The following is a 24,121-nucleotide window of genomic DNA, read 5'->3' as shown; positions in this document are numbered from 1 at the left end:
TTTTTCATTCCTTGGGGATAACACGGATCCAATTATGGTGAAGAATGAAAGAAACAAAGCCCTTAGCTGGATTCTTGGGTTTCAGATACTGACACTGCCCCACTCCTTTATCTAAGCTGTTGCTTCTTGTGGCATTTTACTAAGACAATGGGAGAGGCTAAAGGAACACTGGAAACGTCACTCAGAATCCCAATTTGGTACCGATGCAATTTCTTCTGGAGAAGAGAGAAGAAAGGGATTCGGCATTTCTGCTGAATAAGAAATTATTTCTGTTGAACTCTAGTAGCCTCAAACCTGTTTTATTATTCAAGGGAGAAGGCACAGAACTGCCTGGCAGCAGGAATTTATGCAGGTTCAAAGGTTTTCAGGGAAAAAAGCCAGAAAGCCAAAGAGACTGAAAAACTTAAGTTCTGCTGTGACTCTCCATAGAAACCCGAAGTTTCCATTTAGTTGGTGGGAACAATGTCACTCAAAGTCCAAATTAAGAGTCTCTAATTTATAAAGCAGAGCTTTAACTTCTTGTGTTTTTCCGAAGGGAGTTTGAATACCTGGTTGGAGTGCAAAGATGATATTGGTTGCTTTGAGGAGGATCGACACCCGCATTTTTTAGCATAGGTACGGGAGCATACTGTTTGAAGACGTTTCTTATGTTTTTTCCAGGATAGATGTGAAAAAGCTAAAGCAAAAAGGCTTAAATACATTATTGATGCATTAAAGAAAAAAGGCTTCTGGAAATAAAGATTTCTGGAAAATTAAACAGCCACCCTAAAAAAAAAAATTAAACCGACTTTACAATGACAGGAAAAGTCCAACCCACACCTGCTATTTTTTTGTGGAACTGTGGCAGTGATTCTCACAGACCTGGACACACGTTCTGTTCTGTGACAATAAGCAATATGGACACTGAGAAGAGAAGCCATGGGGCATGGCCAAGCTTTTGGTAGAGCACCGGGACTTCATAAGTCACATAGCTCTTAGCGCCTCTTCATGATCCAGCCTGAGGCTTCCTGAGCATCTGGAGGGCACTCTGCAGAACTCCATTGAGCATATGGGTCCTTTTGCCTCTAGTAGCCTTTGCTCCTATCTTTTCTTTAGTTGTCCTCAAGGCTCGGTGCAAATGTTTCTTTCATGAAGACTTCTCTGAGCCTCGCAGGCAAGGCCCAAGGGCTGGGCTAGAGAATGCAAGAGGACAGCACACTTTTTGTGTCATGCCTCAAGGGTACGTGGCTGGGACAGCTCTTAATGATACTGATGTTTGCCAACCAAAACCGGAGGGCAGGTTGAATCAAGTGGGGTGTGAAGCAGGTTCCATTTAGACAATATGAAACCTTCCGTATACAGAACAATTTGGAAGCAATCTGAGTGCCCAGAGTCACCTGGCTTTTGCCTGCGAGTGCTGAGAGGTGAGCAACACTGCCCTTGGGATCTTAGAAGTGTCATGCTGGGGCGTGTCTTTTTGGAAAACTATGTCCAACTGGTTTGCATAAGCACAGAACAGCAAAGAGAGAGGAGGCTGGTGGGTGTGAGCATCATCCCACGGGAGTGCACCAGGTTTCAGTGGGAAGCCAGACCTTACCATGGTCACTTTCTGTTCCCGATCGTCCCCAGTAGCGGCGTCTCCTTTCTGGACTGTGAGCATGGCGCTCGATGACCGCAGCTATAAACCGAGTGTTGCTGACTGTGGGAAGTCAAGGACAATGAATGTCACCCTTATGTCAGTATTTGCACTGTTTTAAGCATATTTGCTCTGAGTGAGTTTATGCACATGTTTGAGGAGTTAGTCTTTGGAGAGCTAGAATAAGTAATTTTTAAAAAAAATTCTGAGGATTAGCAGAGCTGATTTTAGATCTGGTGCAGTGAGAAGTACTTAACTACAGGTCTCCAACATGCTATGCTCTAGGTAGCTGAAGGTCAGGGTATGAACACTAATGGAACTCTCTTTTGATAAAGAAAATGCCCCCCTCCCCCCATCGTATATACTAGTTAAAGCATTAACAAACGCATACCCGAAATTTCCCTTTTGAATATACTATGTTGGAACATAATGAGGAAAAGAAAATGAGGAAGAAATGAGGAAAAGAAAGTGTGAGCTGTCTTAGGTCGAAACATTCAACATATAAATAACTTCATAAAATCTTTTGAGTTTCTAAAGCAAAGCAAAGACCCACATGTGTTCCTAACGAAAGAGGAGGAAGAAAAACACCAGCGTGTCAAAGCTTCTTAAATTTAAATACAAGCCAAAAGGATATAAGAAGGTTTATGTCTTTTTGGATTAGCCCCCTGCTGACACATTCTGCAGCAAGGCCGCGGAATACTCACTGATGCCTCTGTCTTCGTGGCTGTCGTCGTCCCTTTCATCTCTGTCATTCTCCAGGTTGGACATACGCACTGACATTTCTACCCATCATTAGAAAGAGAGAAACATGACTATTTAATCAAACAAAATCACCTGCTTTAATACCCCGCCGAGTGCTTGTTTGATGGCTGGGTGACAGCATTCCATCAAGACTGAATCCTATCTTGGAAGGAAAGGAACTGATGCCCCATTTTTTTTTTAAAGGAGGAGGGAGCAGGAGTCCCAAGGAGAGCAAGGAGTGAATAACCTAGATAGGCACCTGAAATTGATTTCTGAAGAAAGAGGAGAAAAGAAGTTGACTGAGGTCAGCCATGTTGACCCTCCTACTGAAACCCTGAAGCGGAAGGAGAGGGGTTGAGACCATGCCGGGCCGTGTAGGTAAGCGGGGTCACAAAAGCTTCTGAAAGGTCAGGCATACAATAACCCTGGCCAATGGTCAGCCCCACTCTAGCTAGTCTCATTAAGGGGAAGAACTCTGTGATCAGCCCTGTTACTAAATCAGGCAAGAGTACCCCATGATTCCCCTGTAGGCTTGTGCATAGTGAAACAACATTCCAGCATCAACCTGGCATTTGCTGCTACACGGGTGAGCTAAGTGGCCAGGAAGGTAGATGAGTTAACCTCATCTCTGGGAAGGTCGGGTTAACACATCCCTGGGGGCCGGGCCTTGAGGAAGGATGGGGATGGCCATTAAATGGTTTTGCTCCCTGCAAACGAGTACAGACATAGCACTTAAAACTGTTGGTATAGAGGCCATGATGACAGATTAATCATTTTGTATTTGGCTTTGATCATTGTTTTAAGAGGTGTGCTTATTCGGATGCATGCTCATTCCCACTATATAATGGCAGCTGCAATAGGACAGACTCACATTCTTGCCAAGAATGATCCAGGGTCCTCTGACTCGCCCATCTTTTTGGAATTGCAAGGGCAGCACATCTGACCAGACAAAATTTCCCACTCAGCATCCCAGCGCCCCTGACTGGCTTATTTCAGGGGCAGGCCACGGAGGGCTAATGTTGGTAAGAAGAGGACCCAGTGGTTTTTCTGGGGAATCGAAACAGAGTTTGTGGGGTTTAGGCACTCACTAAAGAAGAAAGCAGGGTTTGGGGACTTCTGAAACTACTCTGCAGAAGCCGAAAATGTAGCACTGTTCTCACAACCCCCTAGAGGCTCCCACAACTGGCCACTGTCCTTCCAGCCTTGCAACAATCCAAGGGAGGCTGCTGCCCCTGGAGGAGCTTGGGGATTCGTTCTGAGCTCACCTTGGGCAGCAAGAGGAGACATATGCTGATGACTCCGGCGATGAATCTGGTGGCGGTAGGCGTACACGGCCAGGACCAGGACCATGATGCATCCCATGATCCCTCCGGCCACAGGACCCACGGGAGCACTTTTAATCATGTTTAATGTGATCACCTCATCGCCTTCAGGGACACAAACACAAAGACGCTCCTTGTTACCACTTCCCAAAGGAGACAGAAGGTGGGGATGGAAGAGGGGTGGTGAGATGGGGAGGAATGGAGTGGGAAGCAAGTTGGGGCAGATACACAGATGCTTAGTCCAGCTTTGAATTCCTCAGAGAAGATCCACGGGGCGTGGGAGGAGAGGCTTCCATGAACCCGTGGCTCCCAAATGTTGGTTGCTAGGCAGAGCAAGAGCACAAGTGGCAGGGACTGCCAGAAAAAGGGAGCGGATGAGAAGAGTTACTTAAATATGCAGCACCCAGTGCTGACAGGGGCCTAGCTCCCCGGGGCATGAACTACTCTTGAAAGAGAAGTCATTTAGTACAGGGTAATGTGGCCTCTTTTGGGGGTCATGTGACTGCACCAGTGAAACAAAGGGCACTGGGTATAATAAACAGACCACGTTTCAAAGTTTGTGGGTCCCCTTTAATGCCGCTTGTACTTTTCAGACAGGACACTGCAGGTGGGCATATAACATCATTTCTTGGAGCAAGGTCACTTTAACTGTTCCCTCACCTGGTTTAGTAGTGACACATAAGCTCAAGACCCTTCCTCACATATGAGCTTTTCTCCTTCTAGAGAGGCTGATGCAAGAGATCCTAAAGGCTCTAAATATCCGACTCGATTGCCAGCTAAGAATTAGGATGTAGTGCTAATTCTAGAAAGACGCTGAAAAAGTCTCAGGTGAGGACTATGGTCTTCTTGGCAGTATTTTTGAGGTCTTGGGGACAAATGCCAGGGGCTTTCCTCCCAAAGCGCCCCGTCTTCCGTCCGAAGCTGTCCCAGTCGCACTGGATAGGGCTGGCTTCCATCGACCCCAGGGCCCTAAATACAGATTTGTAGCTATGAGCCTTCTGCCTTGCAAACACAGTGAGTGAAGGCTGCAGCAGGAACTAGACGGGCAGTGGTCGCTCGGCACATCACTGGCCCTGCACTTCCGACCACTGGCACGCACGTCCAAACAGACTCCAGGGTTTAGCCATGCGGAAATCAGGCTTGATATTTCTCAGAACAAGCTTTATGGGGATGAATTCCAGGCTTGCAAAATTTGGCAGGACAGATGGCTACTTGCTCTCTGCCCAGAATGTTTAGCCAGCTCTGAAGGTAATTATCTGCCTTGGTTTTGTAACTGAAGTCTACAGAGAAATAAGGAAAGCTGGGCAGAGGATTATTTTAGGATGTCCTAGTATACAGGCAAGAAAATGTATATTCAAGACTCGAGTTGTTGTGGGTTCCCAACCAACATACCTATTGCTCCCATGTCATCAACATAGGGACTTTTGGCTCCCACAATCCCCCCAAAGCATTCCTTCTGGGGGGCACAGTAGGATTTGTCCAGGTGAGTCTTTCCATCGCTGTCCACCATGCACCATTCACAATCCAGCACACCAAAACAGTCCCTGCCAGACAGAAAGACAGAATCAGTCTTCTAGAAAGCATGTGGGGTGGGGGAGGGCATATAAGCCTGGCCATCAGACAGTTCTCACATCTTCTTTACTTATGCATGCTGTGGATGCCTTGAGCTTGAGTTTCCTTTCCTTACAACATGAGAACAGCAGTAGTCTGCTGGGGGATGATAACTACTTGATGCCTCTTAACAACTTGGAATCGAGAGAAATACAACTATCTCTGTGAGTTAGATTATGACCCCCACACAACATGGATTAATGCGGGGGATGTTCAAAATCATCTCGGAAGACCAAGTGGAAATGGCCCCAAGGGTCGTTAGACGTTGGCATAACATTCCCTAGTGTGTGGTCATCAAAAAAAAAAAGAAGGAAATAGCAGCCAGGTAAGTTTAGGAAATACTAGGCCAGTTACCCAGATTTCTCACCGCCAACTTCTTAGAGCCCTTGATGTATCCCATGCATTATAACTCTCTTGAAAGAATATAAGCAGGACCAGTGATTCTCAAACCCAATTGACTTGGGGCGATTGCGTGACATACCAAATTACTCAGTCTGACGCCAGACCTTTCCTTTGCTAAAGTACGTGCCAAGATGGAGCGGGCTGACCCTTTTATACGCTCACTCTGCTTCATCAAATGGCAAATTGCATTTGCAGTGAACTTAATCTCACACCTCCCGCATAGAGTCTAGCACACAAGGCACTGTTCCCGTGGTGTCCAGTCCAGTCCAGAACACTTGTCGCCCCTCCCCCCACCGAGTGGGGAGGCAGCAGGGGTATGTCGTTTTTAGTTCCCAAAACTTCCACAAAGCAGATCTGCTTTCGGAGGAAAGTTGACGGGATTCAAGGGATGGCACACAGAGCCTCGAGGCCACTGGATCCTGCTTCTGGGTCCCCCGGGTTCCTGCTCCCTTGCCTTGCTTTCTCATGCCATGCCCCTTACACTTCTTTTGTTTCGAGAAACACCTTCCTAGTCACAGAAGAGGCTACTCACATATGGTGCAAGTGCTCAATAGCTGTAATGAGTGGGGAACAGACAACATTTACCTGGTGGATGAAAGGCCTTTAGAAATAAGTTTCAGATCTGAAAAACGGGTACACCTTTTTACAACATCAAGAAGAGGCATGAGAAGGACTAGCTAAGAAGCACAGTGAGGCCACTGTTGCTGTTTTCTAGGTTCTGCTTACCCACTCTCCATCCTCTGACTGCACCTACTGTTGACACACTGGTGAAGAGCGTCTTGCAAGCCAGGGTCAATTGCCGTGTATGTAACCGGCTCCTGGTGGACCTCGCAGCTTGGGTTTCTGGGCAGAAAGCAAGTCTGGAGGTTAGACCAACCTCACCCACATTCCAAACTCATTGTGCCAGATAGGTTTGAGTTTGAATCCTGGCTCTGCCACTTAGTGCAAGCTTGGGTTGGACTTAACAACCCAGAGCTTCAATTTGTTCATCTTTATGCATGATAGAAGGAATACAAATACACATGACACCCTCTCTTGTAAGTTCTAGAGAAGGGATTTACCACAATTATTTAACCAGTGCTAAAGTCCATCAATAATATAACCTGAAACCTTCACCGCGTTTACATGTAAATCTCAAAAGAGCCTTCATTTCATGGCACCACAGAGCTCAAAATCTGGCTCGCTGAACAGCTCCCTCATTAGAATGAAACATCTTCGTATGCCCCAACCCAAAACAAATTTATAAGAGACCCTGTGGTATTACGAAGTGCATGTATGTGTGTGCATGTGCTTGTACGTGTGCGTGTGCGTGCGTGTGTGTGTGTGTGTGTGTGTGTGTGTGTGTATTTACCGGTTCTCTGCATTGGTGAGGTTGCCAGTGCACTCATTGACCTCTAGAGGGCACTCACAAGGACATTCACATTCGTTCTGTTCCATTCTGAAAAGTAAAAAGGTTACGATGCAGAGGTTCAAGGACAAACTGTCTTTGAACATGGACTGAGGAAGCAAAATAAAGAAGCCCCTAGTTAGTTAAAAGGGGCAGTAAAAAAAAAAAGACGTGACAACCACAGGTTTAAACACACGACTGGCCTTACTCCGCTGCTCTTTGGACAAGGATGCTACAGAAAGCACAGCTCTCCGTGACTTTGTAAACCGAGATTTCCCTTTTTCTGAGGACATACACCAGCACCTTCTGTTGATTTTGCAGATGCTGCTTCAAAATGCCTGGCATCGATTCACGTGTTAAACCATGTGGTGAACAGAGAATATGACCCATCGCGTGTTTACCGGTGACAGTTGAGACAGAGCCGGTCCACCATGCTGCAGGCGCAGAAGGCAAGAGAGTCGCACGTTTCATTGACAATGCCAACAAATGCGTTGGTCCCCGGGATCCTCGCCAGTCTGTATTTGGAGCAGTGGCTGCCATGCACAAGGTTCGTCAAGTCCCCCTACAGGGCAACCAAACTGTCAGAAGTGACACAGAGCAATGCAGTCTCAGCCCTACCTGGTGAAAAGCAATTCTTCAAGCACCTGCGGGAATAGCTCAAGATAAAACTTTGTTCCTGATCACACAGGTTACTGTTAAAAAAAAGTCACTGTTGAAGATGTAGCAAACAAAAATTACTCTTAGTCAGAATGTACTCAGAGATAATTCCTATTGAGCAGCTGTGTGTATATTATGTATTTTTTTAACTTTTGTGCTTATAGAAACATAAATTCTTATAGCTGTTTTTAATATATAGTTAATATAGTCTGTTTTCTCTTCACACAGAACAGATCATAAAAATAAAAACCTAAAGAAGCAATGAAAGATAATTTCCAGGTTAAGAATAGTTTAAAATTTATTGAAAGGCAAACCTAATTAACCACAAAACATGCATTTCCTTCCATTGGGTAACAAACTTTTCTCCTTCTAGAACAATAACATTATTTTTTTAAAAAAAAGATTCTGTAAGAGGATAGTTTTCTGCTTCCAGAATATTTAGACAATCTAACTAACGCAAATGTCTTTTATTCATTCTGTAACAAAACAGAAAAAAAGTGACAGCAAGCTTCTTGAATTGCCACATTTGCTGACCATATTAGAAAACCGAAGATTCAAAAGCAATGTTGTAGAGTTGTATCTGCTCATTTTTCTGCACATGTTGTGTACACTAAGCAATTATTTCATCCCAGGCAAGTTTCCCTGCCATTTATCCTGTGTATATGCGTGGTGAGGAGGAGCCTGACTGAGACTCACGGCGTAGAGTGGGTTCTGAGGGGTCTGCGTGAATTTTCCGCTGCCTGGAGACCCCCTACCTAGAATTTCAGCAATAACACAGGCTTAGCATCCTGTCAGTGCCAATACCCAGGAATGCGCCAATTCCATTTTGGGGTGACTGCAGCTGTTAAATTATTTTAATTCATAGTCAATTAAATGTGCCTTTTTGAAAGTTTCTAGCCAATATCCTGGCTTTTTCTGCCAAAGACTCCAGAAACCATTGCACAAATGACAGAAGAAACACAGAAGAAGTCAGACTTTCATATGACACCCTTACCTGCAAGCCTTGAATGTCAATGTCTCCTTAAAAGAGAGTGCTGCTCAAAATGGTATGGGGTCTGAGCTGGGTAATAATGACTTCCCTTGCTTTGAAAACACTAATCTATGAATATTTTTATTTTTAAAGCTCTTTTCTTCCACCAGACAATTGCAGTCGACTTTTTAACTCAGTCTAGGATTTTCAGTTTAACTCAGTACATTTTAAAAATTGATGTTTAGTTACACATTTAATGACTGACATAAATGACTGTTCTAAATAAAAACTACTCACTTCCTGCGAATAACTTCTTGAAAGCTAATTCTGTCACTCCTCATTTAATTTTTCCCAACTAGGATTATTTACAAATTAATGAGACTGTCTGTAAGATCTTTAACCAGGTAAATGTGCAGCAACTTCAGTTACACAAAGTACTCTAAACTAGAAAAAAAAAAGAACGAAATGATTTTTGCAAGTTCCCATCTAACAGGGCGGATGATCAAGAACTGACCTAAGTTGGCCTTGGGAATTTAAGGAGACCGAGTGATCTCCAGAAGACAGGAAGAGAGGAACACATGGTGCCACATATATTTATACAAGAGTGTGGGAACAGACTTCAGCAGATATTTCAAAGGGCTTAGATGGGGTGAGTCTTTAAACAAACAAAATCAAAACAAAATACCAACTGCGAGACCTTAAAACATTCACTTTCTACTCTTGGCTTCATGTCCACAGTTACCAAGTCGGGAACGGGACTAAGGCCCTGAATCCTCCTATCATCCTGTAATTCCATCTCCTCTTCCATAACGGGATGGAAAATGAGAGTGTTAAGGAATCGACTTACCACAAGGCTGGTGTTGAACTTATAGAACCTCTGGACGGTTCTGTCACTGAAGCTGTTGCACAGATTCTTCTTCACAAAGTTGGGGTGGTTGAGGATGTCATTGGCTACCAGGGGCTCCTGCCAAGGCCAAACAGAACAGAAGACACATGCCACGTCATGCGCTGCAGGCTGCTGGAGAGCCGAGCTTCTCAGCTTTGTGACAAATACCTTGTGGGTGATGTGCTGCTGTTCCACAGGTGCGTGTCCTTTGGGGTCGATGAGAGTCGGATGTGCTACCAGGTAACCCCTGTCTTCCATTATGAAGCACCTGTACCGAAAGAAGCAAATGACCCTTCATATCAGAGAACATTTATCTTGCCAGCCCTGAAACAAACGGCGTCATCTCAGCTTCTCAAAAATACTCATTGAAAAAATGAAGGAATGCTGCCAGGCAGGCAGACACGTACATTATTTTCAAGGTGGTGGATCACCTGGGATACAGGCTGAGGTGAGAATTACTCCTGACTCTGTGGCCATGTACATAGTACATAGAGAATGGCCCCACCCAACCCAAGTGAGATGGACAAATGGGAAAGTTTCCTCTTTTTTTTTCCAGTGAGGCAGACCCTGAAGGGAGAAGACTTGAGTATTTGTAGTGACAGATCATCTTTAATATATATTTCTTTCAATGACACACATATATAAAATAACAATATTCAGGGGACATATAAAAATATACAGCAGTCCTTCTCCCTTATCTGTGGGAGATGTGTTTCAAGACCCCCAGTGGACACCTGAAGCTGTGGATGATATTAAACTCTGTATCTGATGTTTCTTTCTATCTGTGCATACCTATAATAAAGCTTAAGGTATAAATAGGTACAGTAAGAGATTAACAACAATAACTCATAAAAATAGAACAATTATAATAATAATATACTATAATAAAAATTACATGAGCGTGGTCTTTCTCTCTCTCTCTCAAGATAACTTATTGTGTTGCACAGTGGGTAACTCAAACCTTAGAAAGCAAGACCAAGGATAAGGGGGAATGTACAGTATTTGGCGGAAATCTAAATAAGTCAACCTAGAACTGCTTTAATCAAGTCTATATTCAACTTATTTTCCTCTGCATTAGTGATATCAGTTTTTCAGGATACCCGCATTTCCCCATAAGGACCAATGGCATGAAGCGTGGACCATGAGATGGAACTAAAAAAGCTATTTTTAAAAGCAGACTGCATTAAATCAAGGGAATGCCCTTGCTTTGATCAAACACGTTCTTTTGAAATTCAGGAGGCAGAGACTTTTGGTTCCATGAGCTTTTCTCAGGCTCATGGAAATGTAAAAGGAGCAGTCTGAGCAGCTGAAAGTGTCACAGAGACTTTGGTTGAATGACAAAGTTAACATCAAAAGTACTACCCAAGATTACCCTCTGGTCTTTCCAGTACCAAAGATATGGGAAACCTCTAATGACTGACTTCCTGGGAAACAAGAGTTTCTGGCGCCTTCGGTGCCTGTTGTTTTCCTTGTTGTGTGCTGAGTCTATTTGTCTAGATCATAAATAGCATGCATCACACAAAAAGGAAAGCAGAGAAAAAGAACAAAAATCATCTTAATAGGACACCCAGGTCATGAACTCAATTTCTGGTCCTGACCGTATCCGTGTGGTTGCCATTCAACGAGAGGGACCTGACATCTGCTTTTGTATTTTAGCAGCTAGAAAGGAAGTGGTGTCCCTAAGGGCTTACCTTAATTTGTTGCCACCATCTTGGTTACAAACTGGTAGCAGGTCCATCAGAACCTTGTAGAAGTATCTGAGCGTGAAGTCGATGCCCATCACAGCCACAGTGTGTCCAGAAGACAGTTGTGTACTTTATGTGAGAAGGATCAGTAAGAAAAAACGACATGGCTTATGTGGAAGTAAAGGCTATGTTCAGTCACAGAGACATTGTATGTATCAGAAGTCTATGCCCACTGTTCCTCCCCACCTCCCCTCCCTGTAAAAACCATCAACTAAGTGACTGATTTAACTTAACATGGAGATTTCATGAGAGAAAAAGAGTTAAAACTTAAGGTAGGTCTTTCTAAATTGGCCCAAATTCCCTGACACTGGAGATGTTCCGAGAGTGGCTGGACTGCTTGGCAAACATGTCCACAGGCATCAGGTGGGAGGTTGGATGCATGGCTACTATGGTGACTTCCAACAAACTTCTAGACCAAGAACTGGAGCAATCTCCCTATTATTCCTTTCACTTTGTAATGTGGACACTGAGCTCTAACAAAGGCTAACTGACTAGTGTAGGGTCATACAAAAGTTAGTAGGAGCCATGTCTAGTCTAGCATCTTTCTGCAACTCAGTGCCCAGCTTATCTTCCAGAATAAGTCTCTTGGATCATGGGCCAGTGCTTGCTCCACTCTACTCTGCCACTCTCAACAGGAGGAGAGCAAAGGAAGAGAAAGTCAGGCAGTACAACGTGGTACTAACTTTTGGCTCAGGAATCCTGCAGATCTGAAGTCAAATCTCGGCCATGCTGGTTTCTATCTATCTGGCTTCTGGAATGCTATTTAACCTTCCTAGGCTTTAGTTTTCTCATCTGAAGATGGGGACAGAGGTTGCACCTACTTTATAAAGCTGTTGTTGGGATTAAACAAGAGAGTGTGTTTACGGTACTTAGCAAATTGCTTAACATACAGTGAACACCCAACAAGGGAAGTGGCTCTCAAGAAAAGGAGGCAGTGAGGTTGAGCCCTCAGGCCTATGTTGAAAACAAACTTACTACTGTTTCAGAGAAAACGCATTTCAAGAAACTGCCAGGTGTATCTGGAGTGTGGACTTCTCTCTTGAAACCTAGTTCTTTTCAATTCATGCTCATGGGTAAATGGAAGGGCATGGGTTACCTGACCAATAAACTCCCGAGCTCTTGTGGATGAGAGGTATTCATATTTTTACCTGTAGTTTAGGTATACTGAACCTGGCTAGCTACACTGTTACCATGGCAACTCAGAAAGAAGACTATAGGAAGAAAAATCAAATCAAACCAAATCAAATTTTTCCAAATACAACAGATGAGGCTGTTTGCAATACTTTTGTGAGATGCCCACTGCCAAAGACACATGTAACCAGTCCCTTTATCAACGACTATATTTCGTCTCTAGCAGTGTTATCATTCTCCAAAGAATGCATATCTAGACTCTCAGGGCACTAAAATGTGCATCGACCAACCACAGGAGAGTTACTGTGAGTAACTGATAAGTGAGTGTTGAATTAAAAAACTCTTCCCCAACTAAGCCAAAGCACTTCTGAAAACTGAGTGAACAGAAGTGTTTCACGATAAATTGAATATTAGTTGGTTGTCTCTTCTGACCTGTTAAAATGCCAGAAATTTAAAGCAAAAATAGCATGATAATAAAAAAAGCTGCCATTTATTTGGGACCCATTATTATTCTAGTACAGTACTAAGCATTTTATATGCATCATCATCTTGAATTCTCAACCTATCATTTCAACACAGGCATTATTACCTCTGCTTTACACACAAAGATCAGAGAGATCATGAAACATAATAATAATGAAAGTATTTAGCAGTTATTGAGTGCTTACCATGTACCAGGCACTGTTCTAAGAGCCTAGCATATATTATCTAATTTATTCCTTAAAACAATCATTTGAGATAGGTTCTAATATCCCACTTCCTAGGTTAGAAAACAATGGCAAAAAGGAATTTGTTTCCGGTCATACAAACAGTAAATGGCAAGACTACTTTTTCAGAGTGGAATCACATCTCAGGAGGGGTTGAGTTCTCAAGCTGGCACAGGAGTCAAAAATCACTAATCACTTCATTTGAAAGAAGAACCTTGGCAAAGCCTATCTATTCACATATTCAAGATGTATCTTTGCAAAGCCTATCTATCCATATATCCAAGAAATATATTTGCAAAGCATATCTGTCCATACATCCATTAAAGCCACAGTTGGTTTGGTTGGGCAGCTGAGGTAGTTGACTTACATTATAAATTTGGCTCAATCAAAAATACACAGCCAGCCGGGCTCGCTGGCTCAGCCTGTAATCCCGTGCCTTTGGGAGGCTGAGGTGAGTGGATTGCCTGAGCCCGCGGGTTCGAGACCCGCCTGGGCAGTGAGACCTCATCTATACATTAAATCAAAAAATCAGCCGGGCGTGGTAGCGCGCGCCTGTAATTCCGGCTACTCAGAAGGCTGAGGCGGAAGGATCGCCGGAGCCCAGCAGGCGAGGCTGTGGTGGCCGGGAGCGGCCACTGCACTCCAGTCTGGGCGACCGAGTGAGACTCCAACTCAAAAAAAAAAAAAAAATACACAGCCTTAAACCGCAAAAATCACACTCAGTACAGCAAAATATTCAAACGATCAGGTTCATAGGACTGCATATTGTGGAGGGCAAGAGCGGACACTTATTCTGGGGAATACATACTTACTGAGTGACTTAGGAGACAGAATCAAGATTTAAATGGTTATTTCTTGCTCTTGTCAAATCCTGACTAGACTTGTGTAGGTTCAACACATAATGTAAAAGTGACCAAAAAAGGAATTTGAACCCAGGCTTCTCTAACTTGAAAGTCCATCATATTTCTTGTTTTTTTCTTTTTTTGAGTCAGAGTCTCACTCTATTGCCCAGGATGGAGTGCAGTGGTACATTCATGGCCACTGCAGCCTCGACCTGCTGGGCTCAGGTGATCTTTTTGCTTCAGTCTTCCAAGTAGCTGGAACCACATACATATGCCACTGTGCCTGGCTGATTTTTTAATTTATTGTAAAGATGAGGTCTCACCAAGTTGCCCAGGCTGGTCTCGAATCCCTGGGCTCAGGCAATCCTCTCGCCTGTGTCTCCTAAAGTGCTGGGATTACAGGCGTGAGCCACTGCACCCGGCTCATATTTCTATCATGCTTCATGTGGACTGACATGATAAATATTTATAGTTATGCTAGGTGTGGTAGTTCACACCTGTAATCTCAGCACTTTAGGAGGTGAGAGGATTCCCTGAGCCCAGGGGCTCAAGACCAGTCTGGACAATTGGCAAGACCTCATCTCTATAATAAATAGAAAAATCAGCCAGGCACGGTGGTGTGTACCTGTGGTCCCAGCTATTTGGAAGGCTGAAGCAGAAGGATCGCCTGAGCCCAGCAGACCGAGGCTGTGGTAGCTGTGAGTGTGCCACTGCACTCCAGCCTGGGCAACAGAGTGAGACTCCAATTCCCAAAAAAATTGTAATTAAATCAAACCAAAATTCTTCTACCCTTCAAACTCCAACAAGAACATGCAAACAAACAAACACAAGCATAAACATCCGCCCCTACCTATGCCCTCCTGAACAAAAAGAGCACCGCTTGGAAGGAACATGAATGACCCTTGATATGAGCAGCCAGGCGAGGGGAGCTTACTGAATCCCATACGGACTAAGATGCACCCCGGGTTTGTATCTGCCCCCTTACCCCAAAGCAACATCTTCAAGAACCTAGTTCTGGCCTCCTTCCTGTAAGCAAAGACTATGGTGACTGTTGTCCTCTGAAAGAAACAGGCTTTGTTTACTTTTCTTCAACTGATCAGCCTACATGGAAGGGATGACAAGTCACACTATTCAGACATCAGTGGGCATGTGCCTAACAGATGGTCTGTTAACAAAAACACTGAAGGATCCGTCCTAAATGAGTGTTTACTTGTTTGTACGTGAAATATGATATGATAGGAGCAGCTGACGGAGCCAGACCGATACCATGCCCTACAAAGGAATCAACATTTGGCTGGCTGCAGGGCCCTGCCTTCCACAGAGGCACAGGCCATGATACTGGAATTCCACACTGCACTGCTTCTCAATTCTTGCTCCCAGTAAACCCACATTAGAGGAATGCTGTTGAATGTCAATCATTGACATATAATGAGCACCAGTGGAAAGCATAAAGTTAGGCAAGAACATCTGTAAATATACATTTTAAGGCATTGTTATAGGTCCCAGTCAAAATACAGTCTTTCCTGGTTGCTGGGAAAAACAGCTATTTGTATAATGAAAGGATTAAAACAACACGTGTGACTTCCCTCCCAAACCAACATTTCACTGACATTTGTAGCTTAAATCTGAAACCTCAAAAGCAGGAACTATAAAGCACTCTAAACATATTAACAATGATATTGACACAGCATTCCGGAAAGATCAATTTTCAAAAAGCCTTTTTTAGTTTTCAAGAGACAGTTTTAAGGACAAATTAAAACAAAAACAAAAAAGCCATCAAACAACTCATATAATTCTAAAGCATTAGATTTAAATACAAGAGGTAACATATTTGGTGTCTTGGTACTCTTTTCTTCATTAAAATGCTCCTTTGCTTGGGAAAACTGGCAATTATTGTCAGGGTCCTGTTGATACTTCTTTTATCAGTTTAAAAATAGTGGTTTAAGCCGGGTGCAGTAGCTCATGCCTGTGATTCCAGCACTTTGGGAGGCTGTGGCAGGAGGATTGCCTGAGCCCAGGGTTTCGAGACCAGCCTGGGCAACTTGACAAGACCTCGTCTCTATAATAAAAACATCAAAAAAATAAGCCAGGCGAGGTGGCAGTTCCAGCTACTTGGAAGGCTGAGGCGGAAGGATCGCCTGAGCCCAGAGGTTGAGGCTGTAGTGGCTGTGAGCGTGCCACTGAACTTCAGCCTGGGTGACAGAGTGAGAGTCTGACCCCCATAGAAAATCAGTTTAAAAATTGTTATTTATACAAACTGTTCTACTGACGACAACATCTTCCTTTTTTCCCTCATAAACATCATCATAGCTACCAAGAACAGGGCTGATCCCCATTTGCAAATGCTAGGAGGAAGCTAGGGAATCCGAGGTGACACAGTTAGAAGAGACACTCAAATCCCAGCATGCCTCATGTCAAAGGCCATGCTTTTGTCACTAAGCCTTGATGTCTACTATTCTATTCAAATTTTCAAAATAGTCCTGATGTATTTAAGAAATGACGAGAAAATTAATAAAAAGATTACCTGGATGAATGAATTGTATGACTGATTGTCACGACATAGCCAGCTCCTCCAACGTCTAAGTAAGGGCCAGTCAAAGAAATCAACCCTGGATTAGCCACTGCATGGAGATACCTATTGGAGATCAAAGAAAGTCATGCTATCTTAGAGTATGAACAACTTCTTTGCAAATTTCAAAGAAGAGTGAGCTTGTAACTCTAGAAGTGTTTATTATAAATTGTGCTTAGGCTACACTGAAATGCAAAAGGACTCTTATCTTTTATGTCTGTCAACAGCATCAACACAAGAGGAAAAGAGAATCTGAAATTCCCTCTTTTTAAGATAGATATTGATTTTAGTATATATCGGAGCTTTTACTAAGAGCTATTGTCTAGATGTTTCAGAAACTAAAATAGAAAGGGTTTAATGAAGTAGAAACATATACAGTTTGGCACAGACAAATGCATCCTGCATTGTGAAGGGTGGGGAAAGTCGACTCACGAATGACTCAGTGACTGCCAGCACACCGCTGGAAGACCTGTTCTTGGGCCCAGATGGCCTCCCACTCCACCACGGCACCTGGCTAGCTTTCGTTTTTGAAAATCAGAGTAAAAATAAAGCCCAGAAGTCAAAGAATGCTTTTGAATTTACATGCATTCATATTATCACAGGCACACCTAAACTGTAACTTGTCATATCATGTGTGGTAAAATGAAGTCTATCCACCATGGACACATTTTGCACAAGGTAGGAACCAAACAACCCACTAGGACCCAAAATGGCCAAGCATAAAGCATTTCAGTCTGAACATTTCAACGAGGAGATAAAAACATCGTAGATAGAAAACCCCCACAAAACTGTTGTTAATCCTACATTAAAAAAAAAAAACTATTCAGAAACATTTTTCACCCCATGAAAGTATCTCCTTGTGTGATAGCCTGAAGTTGCTTTATTGGATGTACTTATCATGTCTCTCCAGGATTTGGGAGGGGAAGCTTTGATAGCGGAATTCCCTAAAACTCACCATTGTCTCCTAGTGGGATCAAATGCTTTGTCCATGAGGGAACCAGGATAAATTCTGAGGACGCCATTGGGTGTTGCTATGTAACGCCGGACAATGTAAGTGTTCAAGCTACTCATTTCCATTTGTGTCATCCATTCATCTGTGACGTGGCTGGTAGCCATTACTTCATTTCTGACAGAGAACTGGGAAACAAAGGAAGACATAGCAGGGATCCTTTAAAACTCACATGAAAAGAGAAGGGCTGCTGGCAGGGATTCCCAAAGCTCTGCTGTAGAGAAGCCAAGCCCAATTACTTCTTCCAAATCTTTCCACAGCAGATGGATGCAGCCAAACTTGGTGAAAACAAAAGCTCACAGAAATATAGTCAGTGGATATGCGATTACTCAATTGTTCATCCTAGCTGGGTTTTCTGAGTTTAAAAGAAAAATCTTACAGTGAGTCGTTAAAGATATACACACACACACACACACACACACACACACACACACACACACACACACTCACTCACACTCCTAAATCTTTGCTCCTTAAACTTCATATTTATCTCAACAGACAGCAGGGGTACTTTGCTTCTTTCCCTAGGGAAAAATGGGGCTGGGAAAGTTTTCCCGGCCTCAAAATCACAGCCCCCGCCGCCCCCCACCTCTGAAACCCCCAGTGCATCTGAGGCCTAAACCCGATTCTTCACGTGGCCCACAGGGCTTCTTAATCCGTCAGAAGGGTCACTGCTGGCCAGCCTCCCCTGGGCCACACATTCGCCTTCTCAGCGCTCCAGCTGAGAGGCACAGATGCAGAGCTGGGCTTCCCACATCAAAGGTTCGCTGCCAGCACCCCTCCCCGCCAGTGGAAGGGGACACCAGAGACGGGGCCCCACGCCAGCACTCACTTTGAGGCCTGGGTTGGCGATGAGACGGGTGTTGTCGCTGAGATAGGCGGTGTAGTGCTCCACCATGCGCTTTGTCTCGGGCTGGCTGAGGTGCTCATAGGGGGAGGAGAAGCTGCCAGCAGACAGCATGACGGTCGGGCTCTCTGAAAGGGAGGTGAACAAAGCCGGCCTGACAACGCTGGACTCCAGCTCAGGCCCCAAAAAGCACGGCTCAGGCTCTGCCAACCCATCTGCCATGGTGGCTTAACATCTGCCACGAGGAATCCGAGAGGGAAACGCCGAGAGGAGCCAGGAAGGGAAAAGGCCACTCTCTTTCCCTTCAGGGAGCTTACACTCCTAAGCACGGGCCAGAACAGAGACATGCACAAGCATGAGTGCCGGAGGAAGAAGTTCTGCAAACTCTCCCAGACTGACACGTCAGATCTCAAATTGTCGGGAAAGAGGAGCAGCATGTGACATGCAAGGAGCCGACTGGGGGGTGCTCTGGGCGCCACCATTTCTGGTTGTGTGATGTCGGGCGAGTTGTAGTACCTATCACATTTTTCTCCTTTGAAAAGTAGGGAAATGAAAGAGTTCAAATCACTCTATGAAAAAGATACTTGCACATGTATGCTTATCGCAGGATTGTTCACAGTAGCAAGAACATGGAACCAACTGTGCTGCCCATCGAAAGAGGACTGGATTTTAAAAATGTGGTGCATATACACGATGGAATATGACGCAGCCATAAAGAAGAACAAAACCATGAACTTCACAGCAACCTGAATGGACTTAGAGTCTATAATACTGAGTGATCTTTCACAGAAGCAAAGAACCGAGTGTCACATGTTCTTACTCATAAGCGAACCTTGAACAATGATCGGAATACTATGAGAAAAGGATTGGCAGTAGTGGTAAACTCCTGGGAGGGGAACGGGGAAGTGGGATTGGCGGTACTGGGAGTCTGCCTGGGGAAGGGGGGGCACACCTCATCAACAAGGGTACCTGCATCATGAACATTTGTATGCCTAGTCCTGAATTGTATCCCACTTCTTTAAAATAAAAAAATTAAAAGTTAAAAAAAAAAGAAAGAAAAGTTGGGAAAATAGCACCATTTCAGAGAGTTCTGGTGAGCGTGAGATGAGTTAATATGTATAAAGTAAATGGGTGGTGACCCATTATTGTTCATATTAGTAGTGTTATTTAGGAAGAGGGAAAGATGGAATAGTAGAATCAGTGTGAAAATTACTCTCTCAGTTGGTAGCAGCCAAACTTGACATAATCAAAAGCTTATGGAAATACAGTCATGTACACATATTTATTTACTGAAAATTTTAATTCTTATGGGTACATAATAGTTGCATATATATTTCATTATTGGTCCTATCTAACAGGAAAAACCAGTTTCCTCCCTGTTTAAGAACAAAATCCCCACAATGAATTAATGTATGAAACAAAAATAGTAAATCTTTGTCTTTGAAATTTTCTACTGCTCAACTTTACCACATTTTTAAAAGCTTTAGAAAGCACTAAGCATGCGTCTTATCTTGTTTAATTCTGAGGGCACTTTCTATTCCTTTTTTTAGTTCTCACACATGGTGTCTTGTAGCCTGGTAACTGTTGACTATGCTGGACCTAGTACATAAAAACTAACCTGTAAAAAGAGCTTATGGCACAAGCGATGGAGGGCATCTTCCTCCAGAGAGGACTGTTGTTGTTTGAGTCTGTCATTGCCACACTGCAAGGTAAGGTGGGTGTGGTGGTGGGAACAGTTCTCAGTAAGGAGCCAGGACACACGGCCTAAGCACCGCACCGTGTGACCTTGATATTCAACCAGTCAATGACCATCCTACTTCAAAGCTTCATGTTTGAAGTTCCCTCAACTACTCAGATGATAGGAATCCAAAGTCAAAGTCTGACTGATTTTTCAGTTTACTCTTACCCTAAAGAGGTAGTCTTTCAGAATATCTGCTAAAAATGTGTCTGTGTGTGTGTGTGTGTGTGTGTGAGAGAGAGAGAGAGAGAGAGAGAGAGAGAGAGAGAGAGAGAGCGCGCGCGCAAGAGAGAAATGGGTCTGAGGGATGGGAAGAGGTGCAAGAGTGGTTTCGTTTATTAGTTTCCACATTTTATGGACCCTGGATTTGATTTCTGCCTCTCTTCGTAGTCCTAAGAAGCAACCTTAAGCACTGTTTAATTCCACAGCTGTTTCTTCTGGATTGGTAAGCATGTGTATCACTAAGAAACTTTGAGTGCTGGCTCCCTTCTCTGGGTTCTTATCTTCTCCTAGATTTTGCCCAGTAATTCCTCCCTAGTGTGTTAGCTCTCTGATGCTTTCCAAGAAGATTTTAATCCAGGATTATGTTTCCATCCAGGAATTTCAGTTGTCCTCAGCGGGATGAGTCAGAATTACCTCGTCTGCCATGCCCAGAAAAATGTTGCTTCCCACAGTGTTACTTCTCATTTACTTCTCATGATATCTTCATGGGCTACCCTAGGAGATTATTGTTATACTAATAATAATCAAAGAGAAGAAAACCGGAGGCTTAATGAGGTTAGTCCATATGCTCGTGGGGTCGGTCCCTCCTTGCAAGGATGTGCCACACAGAGGAAGAAAGGACAGTTCCTGAACCCCAAAAGCAGTGACAAGGGATCAGGAAAATAGAGGAAAACAACAATGGAAAAACAACACAATAACGTGAGAAGTGTCAAAGGCATACATACACTTCAGAGGCAAGAGAGCTAGCTGCAGTGGGGTCAGAGTTGAGAGAAGAGACTCCTTAAGAGGGGCCTCTTTTGTAGTGACAGAGACCAGCGTTTTAGAAAAGGCTGGGGCAGTAACATGGATGGAGCACGGGGGGAGAGAATTAAGATACGGGACCCAAAGCTTTGTGTCTAGGAGGTAGACATATTGCTCATATGCACACACACACATTCTTAACTGCCTTAGGTGTTATATTCTTAAGTTCCTCTGTCTCTCTGTGACCAAGAAAATGTCCTTCTATCAGCTCTCTTGAAGACAGCTCTGACATATATTTATCAATACCTTGCCTTAAAATCCTCATCATCAGTGAAATCAGACGGAAGCCAATTATTTGCCAGTGTCCCTCATATTTTCCACTCTCTTTTTAGTGCATTTTGATGATCTTGGCTTGCTTTCGTTCCTAACTGATCCTAAATACGCTGCTTTAGGCCACCCTTCCATGTTGTCCTGGGACTCCACCCAGGGAAGGAAGGGTGATATGGTGGAAAGCACTCCCATTCAAAGTCAGACACTGGCCTATGGTCTGGCTGTTAATCGTATGTAAAATATTTACCTTGATAAACTCTAAATTTTCTGAGTAATTCTATGAGGCACCGTTGTCCAACTGAAATACAATGCAATTCACAAATATAATTTAAAATTTCCAGGAGCCACATTTAAAAAAAGCAAAAGTAGATTAAATTAATTTAAATAATATATCCATGGAATCTATCCAAAATAGCATCGTTTTAACATGTAACCACTATAAAAATTAAGTATGGATTTCACATTTATCATACATCTTGATTTGAACTTGCCACATTTCAGTGCCCAATAGCTACAGGTGATTAGTGACCACCATATTGGAAAATGTAGCTATGAGAGACTATCCAAAGGAAACAAAACCATCTGGGCTTGAGCGCCTTTCTCATCAAGAAAACTGTTACCCTTTACTGTCAAATGTCCAAACAGTGATCTCATTTTCACTAGCGGTAGTATTGAGTTTGCTCACACATGTCATGCATACATGAGCTTTTCAGTAAAGTGTGTCTTAAGAATATAATCTTTTTTACATACTCTTTTGTACAAAAACAAATAAACCCCCAAAGAACAAATCAAAATGAAGAAACATAAGATCTAGCCTTTTGGATCACCATCTCTGACTCTCTCCAAATTGTTGATGCTGCTAAGATGTGTCACAGAAGAGATGACTTAGTCCAGCCTGCTCTTCTGATGTCTTGTTTAGGCAGGAATCTCCAGGATAGAATTCAAGGGAGGAACCCAAACACAAGGCTCTCCCTTGGACTCTAGAGACTGATGACTTCAGTCCTTGATCCTCTTCCCACTTGAGCCCTCACTACTCAGTTTGCCCATTGCGTGATGATTCTTATTAGCTTTTTTGAACCCTGTCTTTTCAACAACGAGGAAGAAAATATCTGTTTTGCCATACTGCAAGTATACTGTGACATACTGACAACACCCCCAGACCACATATGCCTAGAATGTGCCTGGCACACGGCAGAGGTGCACAAATCACAACTCAGCTCTGCTACGTTTCTGTGTTATCTGAGGAAAATTATTTATCTCTGGTAAATCCAAATGTCCCCATCACAAGTCAATGCAGGTGATGAACAGAAAACATCTGGTACATAATCAATGTCAACTCCTCTTTGTTTCCTTTGAATTAATTGCTTACTTGAAACCCTTGTGAAGATAGGGACCCATGGTAGATCACTGCTGGAACACAACATAGAGTCTTTCAGATCCCTACTACTGTTTTTCCACCCCACTCCCCACCTCAATACCTCCATAACTGTGTACTTGCCTTTAGTGAGGCTGTACCTCTGACTCTCTTTATGAACTGTCTTTGGGCTACTGAAACCTCTTTGTTTAGCACCAGCAGAAAGCTTAATGTGACTACAGAATATGAACACCTAGTTATCTTCTTTGAGGCTAGGCAAACCCTGTAGTATACTCCAGACTCCAGAGCACCCCACAGGACCAGGTTGAAGTTAGGACTTCACTTGACATAAACCTTGTGGGTCACTTCTCCCCTGCCTGCCCTGCTTCCCTCACTTGCTCACTGGTTTCTTCTGAAAGCCCATTCTGTATAAATCACCAGCATACAAATCCTGGTCTCGGCGTCTGCTAGATGAGATTGTTTAGCAGACAAGGCAAGGCTTTAAATCTTTTTCACATTGGTATCTCCAAACCACCTGTCACGGCAAGCATTCAGTATCATTTGGGGGGTGGGTGAAGCGGGCAGGATTCACACTGATACTTATGGCAAGCCGCTAGGAGTAAGATCATGAAGGAGACCGTGAAGAGCAAGGACTTCACCTAGAGTTGCCAGCTGTTTGAAGTGGAGGCAGGCACTAGGCTGGCCCAGGAGATCCAGCCGGTGGTAAAGCAGCTTGCTGCTGGGAACGGTGTTGAGGTTCTTCAGCTGTCTGACAGGTATTTCAGGTTGGATCACCACGATACACAGAATGAAGGAAGTGTCTTGTACCTGTAAAAGTCAATAAAGAATTTCTAACACAGAAGATGAAGCTTCTCTGGGGACAGGGACTTTGCATATATTATTTTCTCTGTCTTCTGTCTTCCCTCACAAGGTGTTTATAGAATATGAGATGGATAAATGTAGACATGAAGATAGGTGGATAGAAAGTATCTAATTTTGTATTTTCTGTTTTCCTTTTTTTGCTGAAGGAATTTTGTAGAAGAAAACCACAGGGATAATGAAAGACTGAAAAAGGGGTCCTTTCAGGCTGGGAGTGGTGGCTCACACCAGCACTTTGGGAGACCGAGGTGAGAGGATTGCCTGAACCCACGGGTTCGAGACCAACCTGGGCAAACTGGCACGACCTTGTCTCTACAATTAAAAAAAAATTTACTCAGGCTTGGTGGTGTATGTCTGTAGTCCCAGCTACTTGTAAGGCTGAGGGGGAAGGATTGTCTGAGCCCAGCAGGCTGTAG

The 24,121-nt window shown here is 43.7% G+C and overlaps 1 protein-coding gene across 2 annotated transcripts in view; it reads right to left on the bottom strand.

Annotated features, from left to right (window-relative positions):
• The window catches only part of CACHD1 (cache domain containing 1), a 196,066-nt gene that overhangs the window by 9,186 nt on the left and 162,759 nt on the right, over positions 1–24,121 (bottom strand). For both annotated transcript variants that reach the window (XM_008060504.2, XM_021713624.1), the window contains 14 exons: positions 23,486–23,654; positions 18,427–18,569; positions 17,541–17,722; positions 16,541–16,651; positions 11,283–11,405; positions 9,760–9,859; positions 9,553–9,669; positions 7,480–7,640; positions 7,043–7,129; positions 6,418–6,534; positions 5,071–5,222; positions 3,622–3,783; positions 2,320–2,397; positions 1,577–1,678 (listed from right to left, as the gene is read on the bottom strand). In XM_008060504.2, coding sequence (XP_008058695.2) covers positions 1,577–1,678; positions 2,320–2,397; positions 3,622–3,783; positions 5,071–5,222; positions 6,418–6,534; positions 7,043–7,129; positions 7,480–7,640; positions 9,553–9,669; positions 9,760–9,859; positions 11,283–11,405; positions 16,541–16,651; positions 17,541–17,722; positions 18,427–18,569; positions 23,486–23,654 — 1,804 coding nt within the window. The remainder of the gene's footprint in view (positions 1–1,576; positions 1,679–2,319; positions 2,398–3,621; positions 3,784–5,070; positions 5,223–6,417; positions 6,535–7,042; positions 7,130–7,479; positions 7,641–9,552; positions 9,670–9,759; positions 9,860–11,282; positions 11,406–16,540; positions 16,652–17,540; positions 17,723–18,426; positions 18,570–23,485; positions 23,655–24,121) is intronic.

Source organism: Carlito syrichta, unplaced genomic scaffold (assembly GCF_000164805.1).
Source record: "Carlito syrichta isolate Samal-C Ts95f unplaced genomic scaffold, Tarsius_syrichta-2.0.1 Scaffold304635, whole genome shotgun sequence".
Lineage (NCBI taxonomy): Eukaryota > Metazoa > Chordata > Mammalia > Primates > Tarsiidae > Carlito > Carlito syrichta.
The sequence above is the reverse complement of the archived record's forward strand: the minus strand, read 5'-3'. Positions and strand labels throughout refer to the sequence as shown.